Source organism: Schistocerca gregaria, chromosome 6 (assembly GCF_023897955.1).
Source record: "Schistocerca gregaria isolate iqSchGreg1 chromosome 6, iqSchGreg1.2, whole genome shotgun sequence".
In the NCBI taxonomy this organism is placed as follows: domain Eukaryota; kingdom Metazoa; phylum Arthropoda; class Insecta; order Orthoptera; family Acrididae; genus Schistocerca; species Schistocerca gregaria.
In genome coordinates, this window is record NC_064925.1 from 506,662,061 (window position 1) to 506,683,385 (window position 21,325).

At 40.5% G+C, this 21,325-nt stretch overlaps 1 protein-coding gene across 4 annotated transcripts in view; it reads left to right on the forward strand.

The window, feature by feature from the left end:
- LOC126278314 (transcription factor AP-2-epsilon) overlaps window positions 1–16,278 on the forward strand; it is a 750,640-nt gene extending 734,362 nt beyond the window's left edge. For all 4 annotated transcript variants that reach the window (XM_049978331.1, XM_049978332.1, XM_049978333.1 and 1 more), the window contains 3 exons: window positions 10,886–11,027; window positions 13,605–13,776; window positions 14,665–16,278. In XM_049978331.1, the coding sequence (XP_049834288.1) occupies window positions 10,886–11,027; window positions 13,605–13,776; window positions 14,665–14,814 (464 nt within the window). In that variant the 3' untranslated portion in view covers window positions 14,815–16,278. The remainder of the gene's footprint in view (window positions 1–10,885; window positions 11,028–13,604; window positions 13,777–14,664) is intronic.
- Window positions 16,279–21,325: the final 5,047 nt, after the last annotated feature.

Consider the following 21,325-nt stretch of genomic DNA (forward strand, 5'->3'; position numbering starts at 1 on the left):
AACGAAGCAGTTTCATGAGGTATTTAAGCATATATGTATCAATTTTATTGTCACGCATGGATGATACAAAGTATAATCGCAGCAGGACAAGTATGTGAGGAACAAAGAACAGATTGTACATTTTATTCGCAAGCTGTTATGTCCTCCGCATTTCTCACACGTTAATGCTGGTATCTGAAATAAAAAACGTAATTATTGGTAACCTACGCAATTAGTTTTACGAAATAGTGATGACAATAACAATTATTTTTGAAAACAATTCAGTTTTTTTTACCTCTAAGAAAATTTCGTTTTTATCCCTTAAGGGGTAATCATCCCCAGGCTGGAAACCACTACCCTAAACCAACGCAGCTGAATACCACGTTTCATAAACGTCTCCCATCCAGCAGAGCCCCTTTTAAACTTTTCGGTATCTACCGCAGTCGAACCCATTACAGAGCAGAAATCTACTCTGGCAAATACCAGACGAGCTGGCGTTGGGGCAGAAAAGGACCCTAACTGGAAAGATCTGGTTTCAGATTTCCGGTTGAAGCGTTTGCTTAAAACTTGGGTCTGAATCAAGGGGATTCGAACTGTTTTTTTAATTTATCTCTGGGACTGCAAGTCTCAGCCTAGCGTAAGAGAGTATCTGTTAATGTGATGACGAGCCCGATATGTGCAGTGTATCGAGAGTGATGCGATCGACGTCGACTGTGTATAATCCTGTGATTATTTTCAGGCCAATGAGATGTTGCTAGAAGCAGTCTTTGACCAACGCGCGTACTTCATTCACCCCAAAACCGGCGAGCATTAGGTAGATATCGGCCGCTCAAAACACAATACCCTTGGTTTCATCGAAGTCACTAAGCCTCAAAAGCTGTTCCGTTACGTATGCGCTGAGTATTTCTCAGTATTAATCGTGTCCATGTTGTGTGTGGTGATAACTGGAAACAGATGTTAATTGCTTGCAGATGATGATATCATGCCATTAACTACGTATACTGTCATCAGTTTGGGCAGCAGAGTTTCGATGTTTTGGTCTTAGATCCACTTGCTCTAGTTATGCGAGTTACAATGAAACAACGTTTTCTCCGAAAGCGATAGATGTTCCGCAACTTCCTTTGCCTCTTTCCAGTCAACTGAACAAAACTGTTCGGTATACAACGCCTAGTCCAGTGTAGAATAATTTCTTTCACTGGAACGTCAACTTGCAAATTGAAGATAATTACTGTCAACATCTCACAGAGATGCGGTGTTCTTTAACAAGTGTTTCCGGTATGATAACGATTTGTGTATTCCATCTTTCTCCCGCTTTAATGTTACGAAACCAAAAATAGATGCCTGTCTGCTTTCAGAATGAAGGGAAACAGGTTGCTGCGAAACGAGGCGCTCCAGTCTCTCCGCTCCCTTATTTTAATCTTTCGAATGTTTTCTGTGAAGCGCCTTGATGTTAACCGTGCAGGTTAGAAAGTTGACTAGCCTAAATCTCGTTTCGTTAGAGACTTTGATCAGAGAGTCTTTCCTAAATGGATAGCCCACGTTGGGTCAGTTTTCTAGAGCAGTCTTCATTAAGCTCCCGTATGTCCACTTTATTCTTCGCAGTCTGTGGGTCCCTTATAAAATATTCTTCTCGGGTGTGCAGCCGGATCATAACGTCATCTTCACGCAATATTTCCGCGGTCCAACTGGCCGCCATCTTCAGGTGAGAGTGCTGGTACACGATCTCGCCGGAACTTCCTTATATAGTATTCTGAGGACAACATACTCCTGAATAGTCTCCACCCGGATGTCTGAATGGAGGACAACTTTACCTCCGAAATATTTAACACAACAGAAAGCCATTAAACCATACTGTATTCATGTCGTTGCTTTCAGGCGACCGCAGTAGCAACTCGTCGTTATTGTTACGAGACCTGACCAATCCATCACCCAGACTGTTGCCACTACAACTACCGTAAATCCTGCTGCCCCACACCACGAAACGTAGGTTTGTGTGGACCCTCTCTGGTGTCTCCAGAATTAATCTTTCTGTCTGCAACGGAGTGCGCACGTACACAGTTTAGAAACTCCCTAGAAGATTCCAAATTGCTGCGCCAGGAACTTTGCCTTTCGCAAACAGTACTCTTAGCAACTAAGTCAATTAGTACTGACTCACGACCCGCCCTCAGAGGTTTTTCCGTTAGTGTATATTTTATGCTTGTAAGCTGTATGTATAACCGTAATGAATCCACTCTAAAACGAAAAAAAGGCACCGCGAAGGAACTATCCGAATGGGACGAAAATCGTTTGATGTGATGTACATGTACCGTACAGTCAGGTTTGTATCCCACAGGTACAGATACCTCTTCGCTGTTCATAGGGTCCAGTTCGAAGCGGGACTCATCAGGGAAGATAAATCTACTCTATTCAGTTAGTAAATTAGATTACAGGCAGGAGGTGTGTCTGGAGACGTCCTGGAGAGTGGGTGGATAGCAACCTGTCGCCCGCCATACGGCTCGACAACCAGAGTGTTAAATCAGGGATGCCATTCATTTCGGACCTCTTTCGTTGTTATTCGCCGCACCCTTATAGAACAGCGGTACGTCGACGATATTCTACGCGACGTTTTGTTGCCCTTCGTGGCAAGCCATCCTCGGCTTACATTTCAGCAAGATAATACCAGCCCACACACGACAAGAGTTTCTGCTGTTTGTCTACGTGCTTGCTAGACCCTACCTTGGTCAGAAAGGTCGCCAGATCTCCACCCAGTTGAGCAAGTTTGGAGCTTAATGGTGAGGGCCCTCCAACCATCTCGTGATTTTGACCGTCTAACGCTCCAGCTGGTTACAATTTGGCACGATATTCCTCAGGAATAAATCAACAACTCTATCAATCAACACCAAGACGAATAACTAACTGCGTAAGGGCCAGTCAGAAGTGGACCAAGGCGTTATTGACTTCCTAAATTAGTGAAGCTCTTTCTCTTGAATAAATCATCCAGTTTTTCTGAAGCTGCCATAATTTGTTGGTTTTCACATATACCGGATGATCAAAAAGTCAGTATAAATTTGGAAACTCAATAAACCACGGAATAATGTAGATAGAGAGGTAAAAATTGACACACATGCTTGGGAGACATGGGTTTTTATTAGAACCACCCCATATTGCTAGACGCTTGAAAGATCTCATGCGCGCGTCGTTTGGTGATGATCGTGTGCTCAGCCGCCACTTTCGTCGTGCTTGGCCTCCCAGGTCCCCAGACCTCAGTCCGTGCGATTATTGGCTTTGGGGTTACCTGAAGTCGCAAGTGTGTCGTGTTCGACCGACATCTCTAGGGATAGTGAAAGACAACATCCGACGCCAATGCCTCACCAACTGAATGATGGTGGACATATTGAGCATTTCCTGTAAAGAACATCACCTTTGCTTTGTCTTACTTTGTTATGCTAAATATTGCTATTCTGATCAAATGAAGCGCCATCTCTCGGACATTTTTTGAACTTTTGTATTTTTTTGGTTCTAATAAAACTCCATGTCATTGCAAGCATGTGTGTCAATTTGTACCTCTCTATCTACATTATTCTGTGATTTCTTCAGTTTTCAAATTTATACTGACTTTTAGATCACCCTGTATATCACCTCTACTGATTTCCGTCCCATTCCGATAATTCCTTCGTGTATGTCTTTTTTCCACTTTTCTTTTTTCTTAGTGTGTACCCTTTATTGCGTACCGAACGGAATTTTAATTCTTTAGTAAAGAGAGATCTTTAAGCTTACGAAACAATTCTTACTGTCTCAGTCCACATTACTAACGCGTTTAGATAGAATGATCCCATCTACATCTGCGTTATAGTTACGTATAGATTCATTTGAGATATTACGAAAGTTATTTTCTGTGGGCACCAAAGAGCTTATGCACCGAAATGTAACCCTGTACAGAACTATTCATTTATTTGACTGTATATCTTAATATTTTTGGAAATTTGTGGTAAGGTCTTATGGGATCAAACTTCAGAGGCCATCGGTCCCTAAGCTTATGCACTACTTAATTAACTTAAATTAACTTACGCTAAGGACAACACACACACACACACACCCATGTCCGAGGGAGGACTCGAACCTCTGATGGAGAGAGCCACGCGAACCGTGACAAGACGCCCCAGACCACGCGGCGATATCTAAATATCTTGCATGCTCAAATTACTTCATTAACGCCTTTATTTAAATGGTGTTGGACTTAACATACATTAAAATAAACGAAAATTTTTGTATAGCATTAAATTTCGACCCGTAACCTCTCTGCCACAGCCAGCAAATAATCATCATAGTTCACATTAATGTACACGTAACTGTAATACACCTGATACGCAACAATCTCCAAAACTCATCGTGCTAATAAATATTAGCAAAAGGTGAGAGAAGAAGTAAAACTTATTTCATAAATTTATAATACAGTCGCTGGCCTCAATCAATTCTATAGAACATGGATAAATTTAAATTTAAAAAGAAAGTTTTTAAACTGTTGTTTTAGCAGCTATGTTAGAAGATTCGGTCGCAGTATCGGTAGAACTTCCTTCCAGTTAGTTCAAAAATGGCTCTGAGCACTATGGGACTTAACATCTGTGATCATCAGCCCCCTAGAACTTAGAACTACGTAAACCTAACTAACCTAAGGACATCACACACATCCATCCCCGAGGCAGGACTCGAACCTGCGACCGTAGCGGTCACGCGGTTCCAGACTGAAGCGCCTAGAACCGCACCCCCTCACTGAACGGATTCCAGTTAGTTGTATGAGGCAATCTCGATGTTCTAAGTGACTTTAGGCGTCACTACTTCCAAGTTCAGCATATTTTACAGCTTGAGTGAAGCATCACGACGCTAATAGTCTTTCCAGTATTTTTAACGCATAGGACCTATACGCGCTTTCACTCAGTCTTAAACAGTTATTTGGTCTATGCTGCTTTTCGTCAGCGCTTTCAAAGTTTCCAACAAAAGACTTTTGATATTTCCAGCACTTTCCCGCGAAAGGCAAAGGCCCCGAATTCGAGTCTCGGTCCAGCACACAGTTTTAATCTGCCAGGAAGTTTCATATCAGCGCACACTCCGCTGCAGAGTGAAAATCTCGTTCTGGAAACATCCCCTAGGCTGTGGCTAAGCCATGTCTCCGCAATATCCTTTCTTCCAGGGTGCTAGTTCTGCAAGTTTCTTAGAAGAGCTTCTGCGAAGTTTGGAAGGTAAGAGACGAGGTCCTAGCAGAATTGAAGCTGTGAGGACGGGTCGTGAGTCGCGCTTGGATAGCCCAGTTGACGCCGGCACGGTAGCTCAGCGTGTTCGGTCAGAGGGCTGCTTGCTCTCTGTAATAATAATAATTAAAAAAAAAAAAAACCTGAGTCAAGGAATCAACGATCAACTTAAACGGATGTCTTGTGACGTCCGCCCAGACCAAACGCAACGAACTATATCGAACAAAATGAAAAAAGAAAATAAAAGTTGCTAGAGCACGTGCCCGCGAAAGGCAAAGGTCCCGAGTTCGAGTCTTGGTCCGGGACACAGCTTTAATCTGCCAGGAAGTTTCACTTTTGATATTTGTTCCCGATAGTTTTTGTTTAATTATGTTACAAATCAGTTAAATCACGTTAGTAATAGTAGAATAGAAAACTGCTTTAAAAATCCTGCCCACGTCGTACACAGAAACTCATTTTAGACATGTTAAGCTAGACTACAGTTTTACATTTCTCGGCAATTGCGTGAAACAAGTGCGAGATCTGTAGTGTTACACGCAACGCTCTAGGGAACTTCTTGTAACTCATCGTAGCCTCAACAGAGTTCAAAAACAAACAATGCAGACAAAGACCAAGACAGGGGTGAACGTACCGTCGACAGTAAGGTCGTTAGAGACGGAGTACAAACTCGAATTTAAATGGATGGTGAAGGAAATCAAAGTAGGTATTGTAAAGTTAGTCTATATAACGTTGCACTTAATACTGAAATGTGCTGTGTTTTTGTTATCTCACTACACGAAGCTATCCTCACGCTGCTAATTTGCTTGTAGAAGCGATTATGGCATGGCAAGTGAGACACACGCAAGAAGAAAAAGAAGTAAATCAACAAAAAAATATAATCCTGTGCAGGAAACGAAAGTTACATCCCTGCAGAGATAGTCATGAAGAAGGAAAAGCCTTTTTTTCAAAATTTTCCCCTTTCAAAACTGACGTCTGCATACTGAGATAATTACATGTAACGAATACAACGTTTAGCACTCCGGACGGGCAGTGTGTTGAAAAACGTATCATAACTAGACAAACCTGTTTTCGCATTGGTTCGCTAGAGCCAGTTTGTTCCTCGTCAGTGTCTTGCTCGGTTCTCTCTTCTCGTCCCCCTCTGTAACTGCATCTTGCTGATATTTGCATTCTCTTCCTTTAGCGGCGCAGCCATTCTTGTACCTAGTAAAGCGTTAACTATAAATTACATGTTCGTTTTTGTACTGGCGCTGCACAGTTCTGTTTTACGGCAATACAATAACACCTCGTGAAAAACAAAAAAATCATATTTCGCAGAAGAGGGCTATAGAATTCCTTACAGGAGCAAAAAGCGGGCTTAGAGAGAGAACACAACGGTAGATTTTCTTACAACGCTTTAATATTCATCTCGTCAGAGTAAACTTCGTTTGCTGATGCTGTTAAATAAATCAGTAAGAAAACAGCGTAGTTCGCATTTACATCTGCCACTGTCCCGAAGGTGATGCTGTAAGGAAGAAACTCAGCACTTTGAGTAAGACGCTATTTTTCTTGCTAACGGAAGCGTGTAAGCTTCAAGATGAATTTTGTTACAGTATGGCGCGTTTTATTGATTAACTAAGCACAAACGTAGAGAAATGTTCATAGTTTAACGACTCAACTACTGTGAGATACTTTGAGACGCAGAAAGATGGACGATGAAAATCGGCCGAGACCTTTTCAAACTAATGATCTGAATCAGGATGGCCGGACAGGAGTTTTGGACACAGTTCTTACTGAATTCAAGTCGACTTCCTTAATTACTGTTTCGGCTCGTCAGATAGAAAAAACAACGGACAGAACACAAATCCAAGTAGTTTCGTAGTGTTGTAGAGGATATGGGCGCGTTGATAAATTGTTAACGGAAAATCCTCACCTGGGAGAACCAACCAAGCAGATAAAGATCGAGTGGGACTGGTTGATTCATCTGTTTTTTTGTCTACATGACTTTTTTTTTAAAAAAAAAGATCAGTCTTCTTCTTGAATGCTCTCCTTACTGCGTTTGTGTCAGTTCTCGAGGCGAATTCCTTTGGAACTGCTTTGCATTTGCAGAGAACTGCTTCATAATTCTCGAACCGATGGCCACAAAGCTTACCTTAGCAACGGAAATAGAAAGTAGTTAAGTGGAAGAAGCCCATGGTAATACGACTCAGTTCACAAACAATATTGAATTTTACCAAATATTTCACTAAACCATTCGCGGCGTCAAAAAGTAAGTTGTCATAACCAAAAATCTCTCATCTCGACGTTGCCCGGTTTCTTTCTCTTGTGGCTTTTAACCAATGTCCTGTAGTATGTTTACGTAATTATAATGTGGCAAAAGGAGATTCAGTGATAGTAAATCAGCTACGTTAATTATTACCGTTGTCAGAACTTCCGTCAATATAAACGTCAATCGACAGGCGATCTTGGTAGATTCCGTATTTCTAAATTTTCAGAAGAAGTTTGGCACAGTTCATGCATCTAACCAAGCTGCGTACCCGAAGAGAATCATCTCAGTTTTGCAGCTGGATTCGTGATTTCCTCTCAAAAAAAGGCACATTTCGTAGTAACTGACCGGAAGTCATCCAGTGAAACAAAAGTTACACGGATATCCGGGGTTCTCCTAGGTAGTGTAATACGCCCTCCACTGTTCTTAATATATGCAAACGATTTAGGATAGAATGTCAGCAACCCTCTTAAACTGTTTGCAGATGATACTGTCATTTACAGTCTACTAAAGTCATGAGACGATCAAAACCAGATTGCGAAATAGTTTAGGCAAGATTTCGGTACCGGTATAGTGCGGAAAGTGGCAATTGACCCTAAGTAAGTACTGCGTTTTAAACTCGAGAGCCAAAGAAACTGGTAAACCTGCCTAATATCGTGTAGGACTCCCGCGAGCACGCAGAAGTAGCGCAGCACGATGTGGCATGGACTCGACTAATGACTGAAGTAGTGTTGGAGGGAATCCTGCAGGGCTGTCCATAAATCCGTAAGAGTATGACTGGGAGGAGATCTCTTCTGAACAGCACGGTGCAAGACACCACAGGTATGCTCAATAGTGTTCATGTCTGGGAAGTTTGGTGGTCAGCGGAAATGTTTAAACTCAGAAGAGTGTTCCTGGTGCCACTCTGTAGCAATTCTGGACGCATGGGGTGTCACATTGTCCTGCTGGAATTGCCCAAGTCCTTCGGAATTCACAATGGCACATGAACTGATGCAGGTGATCAGATAGAAGGTGTCACCTGTCAGAGTCGTATCGAGACGTATCAGGGGTCCCACATCACTCCAGCTGCACACACCCCACACCATTACAGAGCCTCAACTAGCTTGAACAGTCCCTGCTGACATTACCCGTACACATACGATACGATACAATTTCAAACGAGGCTCGTCTGACCAGGCTACATGTTTCAAGTCATCAACAGTCCAATGTCGGTGTTGAGGGGCCCAGGCGAGGCGTAAAGCTTAGTGTAGTGTAGTCATCAAGGATACACGAGTAGGCCTTCAGCTCCACTGGCAGCCGACCGCAATAACCCTGGGTTTGGTGTGGGGTGGCGGTGGGATGGGTGGACTGCTGTGGCCTGTTGTGGGATTGTGAATCACTGAGGGCTATGGTGGGACGAGGCCTCTCCATCGTTCCTAGGTCCCCAGTTCAATACAAAATACACACGCACCCATCTAGGGCCCTCTTGTCAATGGGTAACCAGCAACTGGTTGTTTCTGCAGTCATGAAAAAAAATCAAGCATGTACCCTACATATGCCAACAAACATGGCGAGTGTATGGGCTCAGTTACCATTGTTGGTTTCAACAATATACACTCCTGGAAATGGAAAAAAGAACACATTGACACTGGTGTGTCAGACCCACCATACTTGCTCTGGACACTGCGAGAGGGCTGTACAAGCAATGATCACACGTACGGCACAGCGGACACACCAGGAACCGCGGTGTTGGCCGTCGAATGGCGCTAGCTGCGCAGCATTTGTGCACCGCCGCCGTCAGTGTCAGCCAGATTGCCGTGGCATACGGAGCTCCATCGCAGTCTTTAACACTGGTAGCATGCCGCGACAGCATGGACTTGAACCGTATGTGCAGTTGACGGACTTTGAGCCAGGGCGTATAGTGGGCATGCGGGAGGCTGGGTGGACGTACCGCCGAATTGCTTAACACGTGGGGCGTGAGGTCTCCACAGTACATCGATGTTGTCGCCAGTGGTCGGCGGAAGGTGCACGTGCCTGTCGACCTGGGACCGGACCGCAGCGACGCACGGATGCACGCCAAGACCGCAGGATCCTACGCAGTGCCGTAGGGGACCGCACCGCCACTTCCCAGCAAATTAGGGACACAGTTGCTCCTGGGGTATCGGCGAGGACCATTCGCAACCATCTCCATGAAGCTGGGCTACTGTCCCGCACACCGTTAGGCCGTCTTCCGCTCACGCCCCAACGTCGTGCAGCCCGCCTCCAGTGGTGTCGCGACAGGCGTGAATGGAGGGACAAATGGAGACGTGTCGTCTTCAGCGATGAGGGTCGCTTCTGCCTTGGTGCCAATGATGGTCATATGCGTGTTTGGCGCCGTGCAGGTGAGCGCCACAATCAGGACTGCATACGACCGAGGCACACAGGGCCAACACCCGGCATCATGGTGTGGGGAGCAATCTCCTACACTGGCCGTACACCTCTGGTGATCGTCGAGGGGACACTGAATTGTGCACGGTACATCCAAACCGTCATCAAACCCATCGTTCTACCATTCCTAGATCGGCAAGGGAACTTGCTGTTCCAACAGGACAATGCACATCCGCATGTATCCCGTGCCACCCAACGTGCTCTAGAAGGTGTAAGTCAACTACCCTGGCCAGCAAGATCTCCGGATCTGTCCCCCATTGAGCATGTTTGGGACTGGATGAAGCGTCGTCTCACGCAGTCTGCACGTCCAGCACGAACGCTGGTCCATCTGAGGCGCCAGGTGGAAATGGCATGGCAAGCCGTTCCACAGGACTACATCCAGCATCTCCACGATCGTCTCCATGGGAGAATAGCAGCCTGCACTGCTGCGAAAGGTGGATATACGCTTTACTAGTGCCGACATTGTGCATGCTCTGTTGCCTGTGTCTATGTGCCTGTGGTTCTGTCAGTGTGATCATGTGATGTATCTGACCCCAGGCATGTGTCAATAAAGTTTCCCCTTCCTGGGACAATGAATTCACGGTGTTCTTATTTCAATTTCCAGGAGTGTAAAATAAGGTCAGATACTCTGAACAACCCTTGTATGAATGTCTGTATCATCTTGGCACACACGAGACACTATTGTGACAAAGCCCATGGCACTTGGAAATGGTGTAAGTCTCCAGGTTGCAATAGTTGAACAGATGTGAATAGGTTTGCACAGGATAAACTTGCGTGAGGAGCTGCATGAAACCAATCTTAAGACGGAAGACCACAACAACACAACATATGATTCTGTTGTAGCCCAAGAGACCCACACGCTCCCTTGTCAGTGGACTAATCTTCATTCCATTATCATTACTGTTGTAGCACATAAAAGTAGTTTTGCAGCTACCTATCTGAGCCTTGATAGATTTGATTCCAACTGAATGTATTAAATGAGTCAGACAGTCCAGATTAGACAGGAATGCTGCAGCTGTGCTTCTTTTTGCAGGAGAGGCAATCCACTTGGCGCGGGACTTTGGCTACGTCTGCGAGACTGAGTTCCCCGCACGGCAGGTGGCGGAGTACCTGAGCCGGCAACACACGGACCCCAGCGAGTCCTACCGCCGCAAGGAGCTCATACATGCCACCAAGTAAGTTCCTTTCTGGCTCAGCATCAGTGGTTGGTGAAAACTTCACACAGCTCGGCCATCAGTAGGGGATTCTGTACCCTCAGTGCAGGCAAACTCATTTTCTGGCTGGAGTAAACTATTGATAAAGTGACGAAATTAACCCTACTTTGCAAAGCTGTCTTTATAATGTATGGTGTACATCCATTTTCATTACAAATGTGGTGGGAAGTAAACTGCTAAATATACCACTTAATTTAAACTTTTTCTGGACTACACATCTAAGCAGTATCCCAGTGCAATCTGTTCCAATGTGGAATATAGTGTAATTTCTAGAATTGCTAGCAATGAAATACTGGTAATAATGAACTAGGATAGAAACCAGTGTTTGTGAATTATTCTTTATTTTGAAAACACACAACAAAGATAAAATAAGTGAGACACTCTTTCAACTGAATTTGCCTGATGATACGAGTAAAACATTACTTGGCTTGGACATTCTTGTGGAATACAAATATGTGATCTAGGATCTCAATAGCTGATTATTCTCCTTTTTAGAGTCGAATGCTTAGCTTAAAAATACGATGACTTTTAACAGCTAGGTTGGTGCATAAGTTCATATCGTTTTTGTTTTGCATGTTGGTATTCCAGTTGCTATGGATTTATTTTCTAATTGTCACTTCTTATTTGTAGTTTGCTGTTGTAGTTTGATCTTACACATTGTCATTTTGTTATCAAGAGATAGTGAGTGGAGCTGTGGGCGCTATAAAATACAGTGCAAAGTGGAGAACAGGCACATTCTCCTGTTTGTGTTCAATATAGGGGTCGGAGGTGGCCAGAAACATTTGCACCATGTGCGGGGATAATGCCATTCGACAGAGCACAGCCTGAAAATGGTTTTCTAGTTTTATGGAGGATCATTTTGACATGCGATTCTCCACATTCAGGAAGACCTCCAGTGTTTGATGCAGATCGTTTAAAAGCATTAGTGCACAATGATTCACAGTTGTGTACTCGAATACTGGCAAATGTGGTGAACTGTGATCATTTCTCCACCTTGCAGCATTTGCATGCAATAGGGAAGGTTCAAAAATCGGGTGTATGGGTACCGCACGCTCTATGACAAAATCACAAAAATCAGCCATCTGTGCATCTCTCCTTGCCCACTGCCAACTGGCTCATGAACAATATCAACAATTCCTATCCTCTGTCATTACTGGTGATTTGAAATGGTGTATTTATCCTAACATAAGGAAAAGAAAGTACTGGATGGGCCAGAACAAAGCAGCAACACCCCATACAAAGACATGCGTACATCCACAAGAGCTAATGTTACACATCTGGTGGAACAGCTACTGCATGGTGCACTACGAATTGTTTCCCTGAGATGTAAAGAAATCAGGAACTGAGATGTCTTGCAGACATAATCCAAGAACAATGATCGGGAAGACTGACTGAAGTGACGTTACTCCACAATAATGCCCACCCACATTCTGCAAGACTGATAAAAACCACTGTAAAGGAGGTGGGTTGGGAAGTCATTCCACACCCACCTTATTCACTTGATCTTCTGCCGTCAGATTTTCACACCTATTCCGCTTTCTATCAAACAACCTTCAAGGAACTTCCTACCAGCAAGAAAATGTGTTCCAAACATAGCTCACTGAGTTCTCTGGTTCAAAGCCACGTGATTTCTCCAGTTTTGGAATCAAAGAGTTATGCTAACATTGGTAGTAAATAGTGGAGGAGAAATATTATTATTGACTAAAGTCTCTGTTTTGTGTTTCTGTTGTCTTTATCAAGCTTATGGAAAAACTCTACAAACTTAAACACTATCACATCACTGGAAATAAAACGGCATTCAAGTTCTGAACCTATGTCTATCTGTTATAATTGTAGATGCACAGCAGTGAAATGTACTGTTTTTGTAATTGTTACAGTCCACTTTTGCTTACCTTAAGTAGAGAGAGAATGTTATTCAAGAATGTACAAATGAAGAAATTTCACAAATGTACTCTAAGACCTAAATCCAGCCACAGCAATCACACAATTAACTAAAACCTTCGTTAATCCAGTTTTTTTAATAGATAATTTAGGAGTAAAGGAGGCCACTTGCCAAATACCAGAGGCATCGAATTGTTGACAGGTGCACATAAAAGGGAAAGAAAACTTGCTAGCTTCTAGAATAAATCCTTTGTCAACTACACACACTCGTGCCCCTAAATTGTACCAGCATGATGTAGGAGCACAGTTTGTGTGTGTGTGTGTGTGTGTGTGTGTGTGTGTGTGTGTGTGTGTGTGTGTGTGTGTGTGTGTGTGTGTGTGCACTTTTTTTGTGTCTATGTACTCTAGTTTGACAAAGGATTTATTCCAGAAGATAACAAATTTTCTTTATCTTTTGTGAGTGCCTCTCAACAACTCAAAGCTCTGCTATTTGGTGAGTAGTCTCATTTACTCCTAAGTTATTTATATTCTATCAGAACTTGTTTAAGATGTAGGCTAGAATACAGTGCTTCAGTTATAATATTTTTCAATTAGAATTTAAAACATTGTGACTTGCTAGTTCATAATTACTTATGTTTACTGTTCGTTGATTTGCAGGCAGATCACCAAAGAGCTTATGGACCTGCTGAACCAGGACCGTTCACCACTGTGCAATACCCGACCACAACATATCTTGGATCCCAGTATCCAACGTCACCTGACACACTTCTCGCTTATATCTCATGGATTTGGCAGTCCAGCGATTGTTGCTGCCCTCACCGCTATACAGGTATGTTATTTCTAAATGTTATCACATTGGGGCAATTATAAAGTATTCAGTTTGAATTAGGATCCTTTTTCCCCAGTAAGGACATACTTATCTTTCATGCTTCTCTGTTAAATGAGATTGCATATGCATTGTCCTGTGAATAACAAAAAGAATCTTTCTGTAATACTAAGTGAGAATGACAAGACAACTAATAATTTAAATGGCTTACTTTATACAAAAACAGTCAACAATGACATCAACAGGGGAACTTCCCAGTCAGGTACAATATTTGTGTAATGGGAGTATTGCAATTCTCTCCTCTTTTTCACTATCAAACATATGAAGTAACTGCAGAAACTGTTTACTTAGTTGCTGGATCATGCAAACATTCTATTTCATCACTGTATCTACACTGAAATATGCCACAACATAGTTTGGGTGGGGCCCACAGTTGTGAGGTGAGCATGAAATTGGGATTGTCCCAAAGCTCATTTGAACAAAACGTAAAATAATGATTTATGGAGAAACGAGCATTACACCTAATCAGCACCAAGAACAATTGGTATACTATGCTGAAGCCAGTTGCAAAATATTAATTTTTTCTGGCCAAGATTAAAGAGACTATTTGATTTCAGGAAGTTACAACAATACAGTTTCCAGCTGTCAGTTTCATGGATGTGTAGATATAGATCAATGTGTGCCAGTGTTGCTTAGATCCTACACCTAAGTCAAGATCCCGAGATGTAAATTGGTAGTCACTGTGACAGGATAACAAATTTTCAGTAAAAAGCATTATTTTACAGAACAAGTCTGAGGATATTTACCGCAACACCATATATACAGAAATTATAATTAAATTATTTTTCCTTTGTTGAACACTCAAAACTGACATCTTTTTATTTTTTACAGAATTTTTTGACTGAGTCATTAAAGCACCTGGAGAAGATGTACCCATCAACCAACAATAATGGCGGATCACACATATCAGTGAGCTCTTCCCAACAACAAGGCGGTGGCATGGATTCAAAGCCGAAGGAACTCAGTGATATGAAGAAGTGAGGCTGGCTACGACGGGCTGCGGGAACCACCAATCATTCGTGGCCCTTCAATTGACACTGTGGTCTAGGTCCCTTTCCAGTACTTAATGCAAATCTTTCTTTATTAATTATGTGAAAAGAATGTAAAAAGAATAAGGTCACAAGAACAGAACTGTTGGACTTTTCATCATTGTGAAGTGGTTACTTGTGGCTATGAACAATTCTAATGGATACTTTCTCGAAAAATGTTGCATTTCATTTTGTGATCATTCTTAGCTGTTAGACAGAGGGTGCCTCAGCTTCACAAACTGGAATAAGTGGCAGCAGTTCTACTGGTACAGTAATGATTACCATCAACATTCTGGGGATTCATCAATATGACATTTAACATATCAGTGTCATACAGCAGAAAGAAGGTAGCTTCTCATATAATGAGAAATGAAACCTGGTCAAGATTGCAGACTCCAGGATTTCAGAGTCTTCATTTTAACATAAATTTACAAACAAAAATTAAGAAGGCTTGTTCCTTTCTATGTGTGCTAAAATACAAAATTATTCATTGACATTTTAGCAATAACTTTTGTCCATGCATTGTGAGTCAAGTAATTGCAGCATTTCACTTGGATCTTTGGCTTGTTTTCTGTACAACTAACACTAAATGTGTTGGTAAAGCCTTCTTTGGAATGCTACTTTATTCAAACTTATACACATTGCTTTTCTTCTCTTGATTGTTGTTAATTAAGAATATAAGAAACAAAAACTGATGTATATCAATATCAGACTCAAATTATGTCTGTAATAAGCATATCTCATCTCACAGTCAAACAACACACTCTGTAGGGCAATACCTGCAGAAAAATAAATGTCTGGTATTAAATTTAATTCATCCTGATTTCGTGTGAATACAGAGTTTTGCCAATGATCAGCAATAAGGGTGTTAACTCCATAAAGCACAGTTTCAGTAAACAAGTGTAATTGAATTTAATATTCATTGTGGGGAACAAAGCGGCCTATAAAGTAATTAAGCTGTCTTGTTATTTCTGGTTCAGGTATATACATACATTCCAAATAATGACAAAGAGCTGTATGATCATCTGCAAGCCTAGACATGATACAGAGACTGTAAATGTTAGTATGACACCTTAGTCTAACAAACACCCTCCACAAATATTTCAACGTGCCAAAATTTAGTGCAGATTTTCTGACCTACAATTCGTAACTATTTCTAAGATTCTCAATATTGTTGCAACAAATTTTGTATTAGTATTTAAATATGATTTGTTTTTATATAAATAATTAGTTAATAGTTTATGATGTGTGTGTATGCATAGGTGTGAATGTGTAGTGTGTAAAAAAAGTGTAAAAATTGTTTTTCATAATGATGTAACAACACCTGCATGCTGTACAAGAGAATTCTCAAGGTGATACTATTGTTCAGTGAAATTTAAATGTGAATTTATAAATTAAAATGTCTTATAATTTCTAATATGTATTTTTTATGACTCATACCATCTATCTACACCTTTTTTCAGTGGAATTTTTGTAATAGTGCATGAATATTGTCTACCTTTCACTTTCCTGTAATTTGACATAAAATTACCACACAGAAGCATTAATATCACTCCTTACAGTTTCTAAATTAATAAAATCACTAATTTTTTAAAGGAATCACTGTATCTCATTGGCGAAAGATTTTGTAACAGTTACAGCATTTTATAATCCTAAATGAAAATACATTACTGCTTGCCCCTCATTAATAACACAAGTTTAAGTTCTTAATTGCAGAACTATTTGTTTCACATGTTCATGTCAGTATCTGAAATTCTCTGAGCATGTCAGTATGCTAGAGAAGAAAATTCTATTTTTTTTGTAAACACTGTCTTTCACAAAAGAAATCTTAACAGTGTGAATCAGAGGTCATAGATAAAAATAGAGGTCATAGAGTGAAAAAATGTTTGCAGGAAACAGGATAGAGAATCTTGCATCCTTCACAAGCGTTGAGAAGTCTCAAGTGCACAGATAACTGAGTGTGAATTGCAAATCACTGTATTATAACAGAAATTTCATGCCACTATAGATAGAGCATCTACAACATAGAAAACTTTAGTTAAAGAAGAAATGAACTTCCTGGTAGACTAAAACAGTATGCCAGACAGCAATCGGACCCAGAACCTTGCCTTTCATGAGCAATGCTCCTATCTACTGACCTATTCAGGCATGATTCGTGATCTGCCCTCACAATTCTGCCTGAACCTCTCCTGGAATTTCCAAACTTCACAGAAGCTCTGCTGCATACTTTATGAAACTAGATGGCAGAATGGGCCTTACCTACAGTCAAAGAAATTGTCTGGCACTCACTTTTAATTTGCTAGGGATTTCAAAATGGAGCTCTCTCTCTCTCTCTCTCTCTCTCTCAAACACACAGACACACACACACACACACACACACACACACACACACACACACACACACACACACACACACTTCTCTTTTCTCACTCACTCATTCAGTCACTATCTGTCTTCTGCAGAGTGAAAGCACCATCCTTACAGAAACTGTTTATCATTTCAAATTGAGAAGAGTCAAAGAAGGGTGCCACACTGTACAAAATATTTTAAACTGATGACTATACTGCTATAACAGAACCTGAAAGTTGTGTATTTCACCATTGATTTCTATGATAAAATGCCACAAAAAATCCTGAAACACGGGGTGATAAAGAAAGGGCTATTCTTTTAGGAGTAATTACAGATGCTTACTGATGACTGAAGGAGATTGTTGAAAGGAATTTCTTTTCATGGTGTATGCACATCTTGAGTTGTCTGAAGCAGTTATTGACAGTGAAACATATGACTGAGAACATAATGAGTGCTGGAAGCATGTGTTTCTCAGCAAGAAGTTACGCCAGCGGAAGTAACCCACAAATACTTCCAAGACATGCAAAATTCTTGTAATGGATCTGAGATGAACACTTTAATACACCAGAGAGAAGAGAGAGAGAGAGAGAGAGAGAGAGAGAGAGAGAGAGAGAGAGAGAGCAGTATTTTTTTGGCATGGGTCCCAGAATAACATATTACTGAGTCTGAATATATTGATTGCCAACAAATAAATCCAGAAGGAAAAAGAAGTATGGAAGGTAACAAAAGGTCTAGGAGACAGATTTAGTGACATGCCTTTCCATTTAATATCAAGATAGGCGTTGAAGATAAAAACTGAATTTTCATTTATGACTTATTTCACTTTCCTGTACACTGCCACTCTGTTACCAATCAAGAAATTATTTTTGTAAAAATTATGTGTCATTTCTTATTACTATACACGATGCCATATTTATCTTGATGAACCCAAATACCTTTCTGTCCATAACAAAATGAAAAAAAAGTTTTGGACAAATATTTAGATAACAGCCAGATTTTCTGTCTTAAAACATTGTCCTTTATGAAGATGTGAATGACAGTGAATGACAGTACCTCTTTTTTAAATAACATCCAGTATTTTTTTATTCTGCATTCTCCTTCCAGTCCTAAACACCAGTTCAAACACAAATCACAATTTTCCATTAACATCAACATGACATTATTAGAAACATAACACAAAATTGACTTTGAATTCCCTGTACTAGTTCACTGTACAGATACATGGCTTATCATAATTAACCTACTTGCTGGAAAAGAAATGGAATTCCAAGAAAAAATGCACACTGGGCATTCAGTCAACGGTTTTCAGTTGAAGGTTCGTATGAGTACTATTACAAACAGGAGGTAGCAATTGTACTTACCTATGAGGACTGTAAGTTAGCAGAAAATTAATGAATGATATGTAGTTTTATTGTTTTTCCATTTTTTATTGTCATCTCCAACAAGTGAATGAGTTATGTTGCCCCAGGTAGATGCACTAGGACAGGAGAATCAATGTCAGTTTTGTGCTAAGTTTTTAATAACTTCATGTTTATGTGACTGTTACAGTGTGATTTGTTTTTGAACAGGTCTTAAGGAGACCCACTCAATTATTGAATAAAAAACACAGTGTGATATTTACAAAAGACTTTTCTGCTGTTCACATCTTCATAATGATGGTTAACACTTTATTTTTCTCTGTCTTCCAGACAAAAAGTTATTTGGGATCGTCCACATTCTGTCAGGTGTTTCTCTATTACTGTTTAGCTGAGCCTGTGGCTAAGAATGACTATGAGATATTTTTTGAGATTTTTAAACACAGTTGCAGGCTTTCTGCAGCCAGGAGCTCCTCAACTAATCATGGAACCTCAATTACTATCAGTTAATATACTACGGAAACTCTAAAGCCTGACCGAAGTTTAGGAGTTAGTTACAGTCAACATACTGGGTGTTACATTTGAAGGCATATGGATAAATATGCTCATGACTAGATTATGGACAAGATAAATAAATAAATAAATAAATAAATAAATAAATAAATAAATAAAATAGTGTTTTCTGCCATTAACAAACAAAAATCAATTGAAATTATTACTTCAGATGAGATTGAATCGAAATCCTGTAGTATTTGTGAGTTTCTTTAAGAATTCACCAGTGTACAACCCCAAAAGAATTTTTTATTAATATCACCTTTTAGTCAGATTCTCAACAGCAAGCTTAAATACAAGAAAACACTCTACTCAGCGTTGACTAGAATACCTTCCACTCATATATGTGTATGCTTCGGAACAACATTATAGTGTATCTACAAATAGCTGCATCAAATTTTGTTTACAGTTTCACATTGCTGTGAAAGAACAGGTGGGAGCAAACTTCTTCATTGAGGCCACAATTTCTTAAGTCACTAGAAGGAATCCAAATTCCTGATTCTTCTCTCACAAGTATCACACTCTTCATGTAAAACTCTGTCCATCCACATCCCGGTTCCTTGCTGTGTAGTATCCTTGTGACTGCCCCAACTGCATAGCTTGATCTACACAACTTATTCCAACTTCATTAGTGGAAGGACCTAATCCATCTACTTACTTCTGTTGTATATAACAGCTCTTGACACAGCATAACTGCCACAAATATTTTATTAAAGATAAATGTAAGCACATGCAGTCTGTATTGCTAATACACAAACCCTGTGGGCAATGATGTTTGGGAGCACAAAAGCAGCTATTTCAACTTACTTCACCACACAAGCCACATGTAGTCTTCATTTCTGCAAGAAATACCTTGATTTTTACATTTTTTAACTTTGTTCAGCAATATGTGTTTGATTCCCTCTGTCTAAGTCCCTGAAATTAATATTAATTTCTATTTTTCATTTGTTCTCACCAATACCTATTCCTGGTGTTATCTTGTCCTTCCATCACATTTATTAATTTGTTTTCTCGCTGTTTTTGTTTTATGACATCTGGTTGTCCACAATCAGGCATACTGCCTTTTTGTGAGCTATGAAGTTGCTGTTGTAGTCTTCACTCTGATGACTGGTTTGATGCAATTCTCCATGCTAGTCTTCATCTCTCAAACACTGCTGCAATCTACATCCATCTGAACCTCTTTACTGTATCCATCTCTTCACCTCTCTCTACAAATTTTACCCCCTATGCTTCCCTCCAGTACCACACTGATATTTCTTTGATGCCTCAAAATATGCTCTCAATCAATTTCTGTTTTTCGTCAAGTTGCACCACAAATTCCTTCTCTCCCAAATTTGACCTAGCACCTCCTTATTAGTTACTTGATTTACCTGCCTACTCTTTCAGCATTCTTCTACAGCACAATATTTCAAAAGCTTCTATTCTCTTCTTGTCTGAAGTGAATATTGTCCATGTTTCACTTTCATAAAAGGCTACACTCCAAAGTAATACCCTGATTAAAGATTACCTAACATTTAATTTTATATTCATTGTCAACAAAATTCCTCTTCTTCGTAAATTTCCACTCTGTATTGTTTATCCTCTCTACTGTGGTAATCATCAGCTATTTTGCTGCCCAAATAGAAAAACTTATCTACTACTTCCAGTGTCTCACTTTCTAATCTCATTTCCTCAGCATCACTTGATGTATTCAACTACATTCCGTATCGTCGTCGTTTTAGTTTTGTTGATGTTCATCTTATAACCCATTTTTAGAAGACCATTCACTCTGTTCAACTGCTCTTTCAAGTCCTTTGCCAACTCTGACAGAATTACAATGATATCTGTACACCTCAAAGTTTGTATGTCTTCTTGCTAAAATTCAGTTCCCTTTCCAAATTTTTTCCTCAGTTTTCTTTGCCGTTTGTTCAATGTGCAGATTGAATATCATGGATAGGCTACAACCTTGCCTTGCTCCCTTCTCAATTACTGCATTCCTTTCATGTCATTCTACTCTTATAACCACAGTCTGGCTTTCATACAAGCAGTATATAACCTTTCGATCCCAGCTATCTGCAGACTTCCAAAGGTTGTATTCCAGATAACACTGTCAAAAATTTTTCTAAGTCTATAACTGCTATAAACATAGACTTGCTTTTCTGTAATATATCTCCTAAGATAAGTTGTAAAGTCAGTATTGTCTTGTGCATTTGTAATTGGTACATTTCT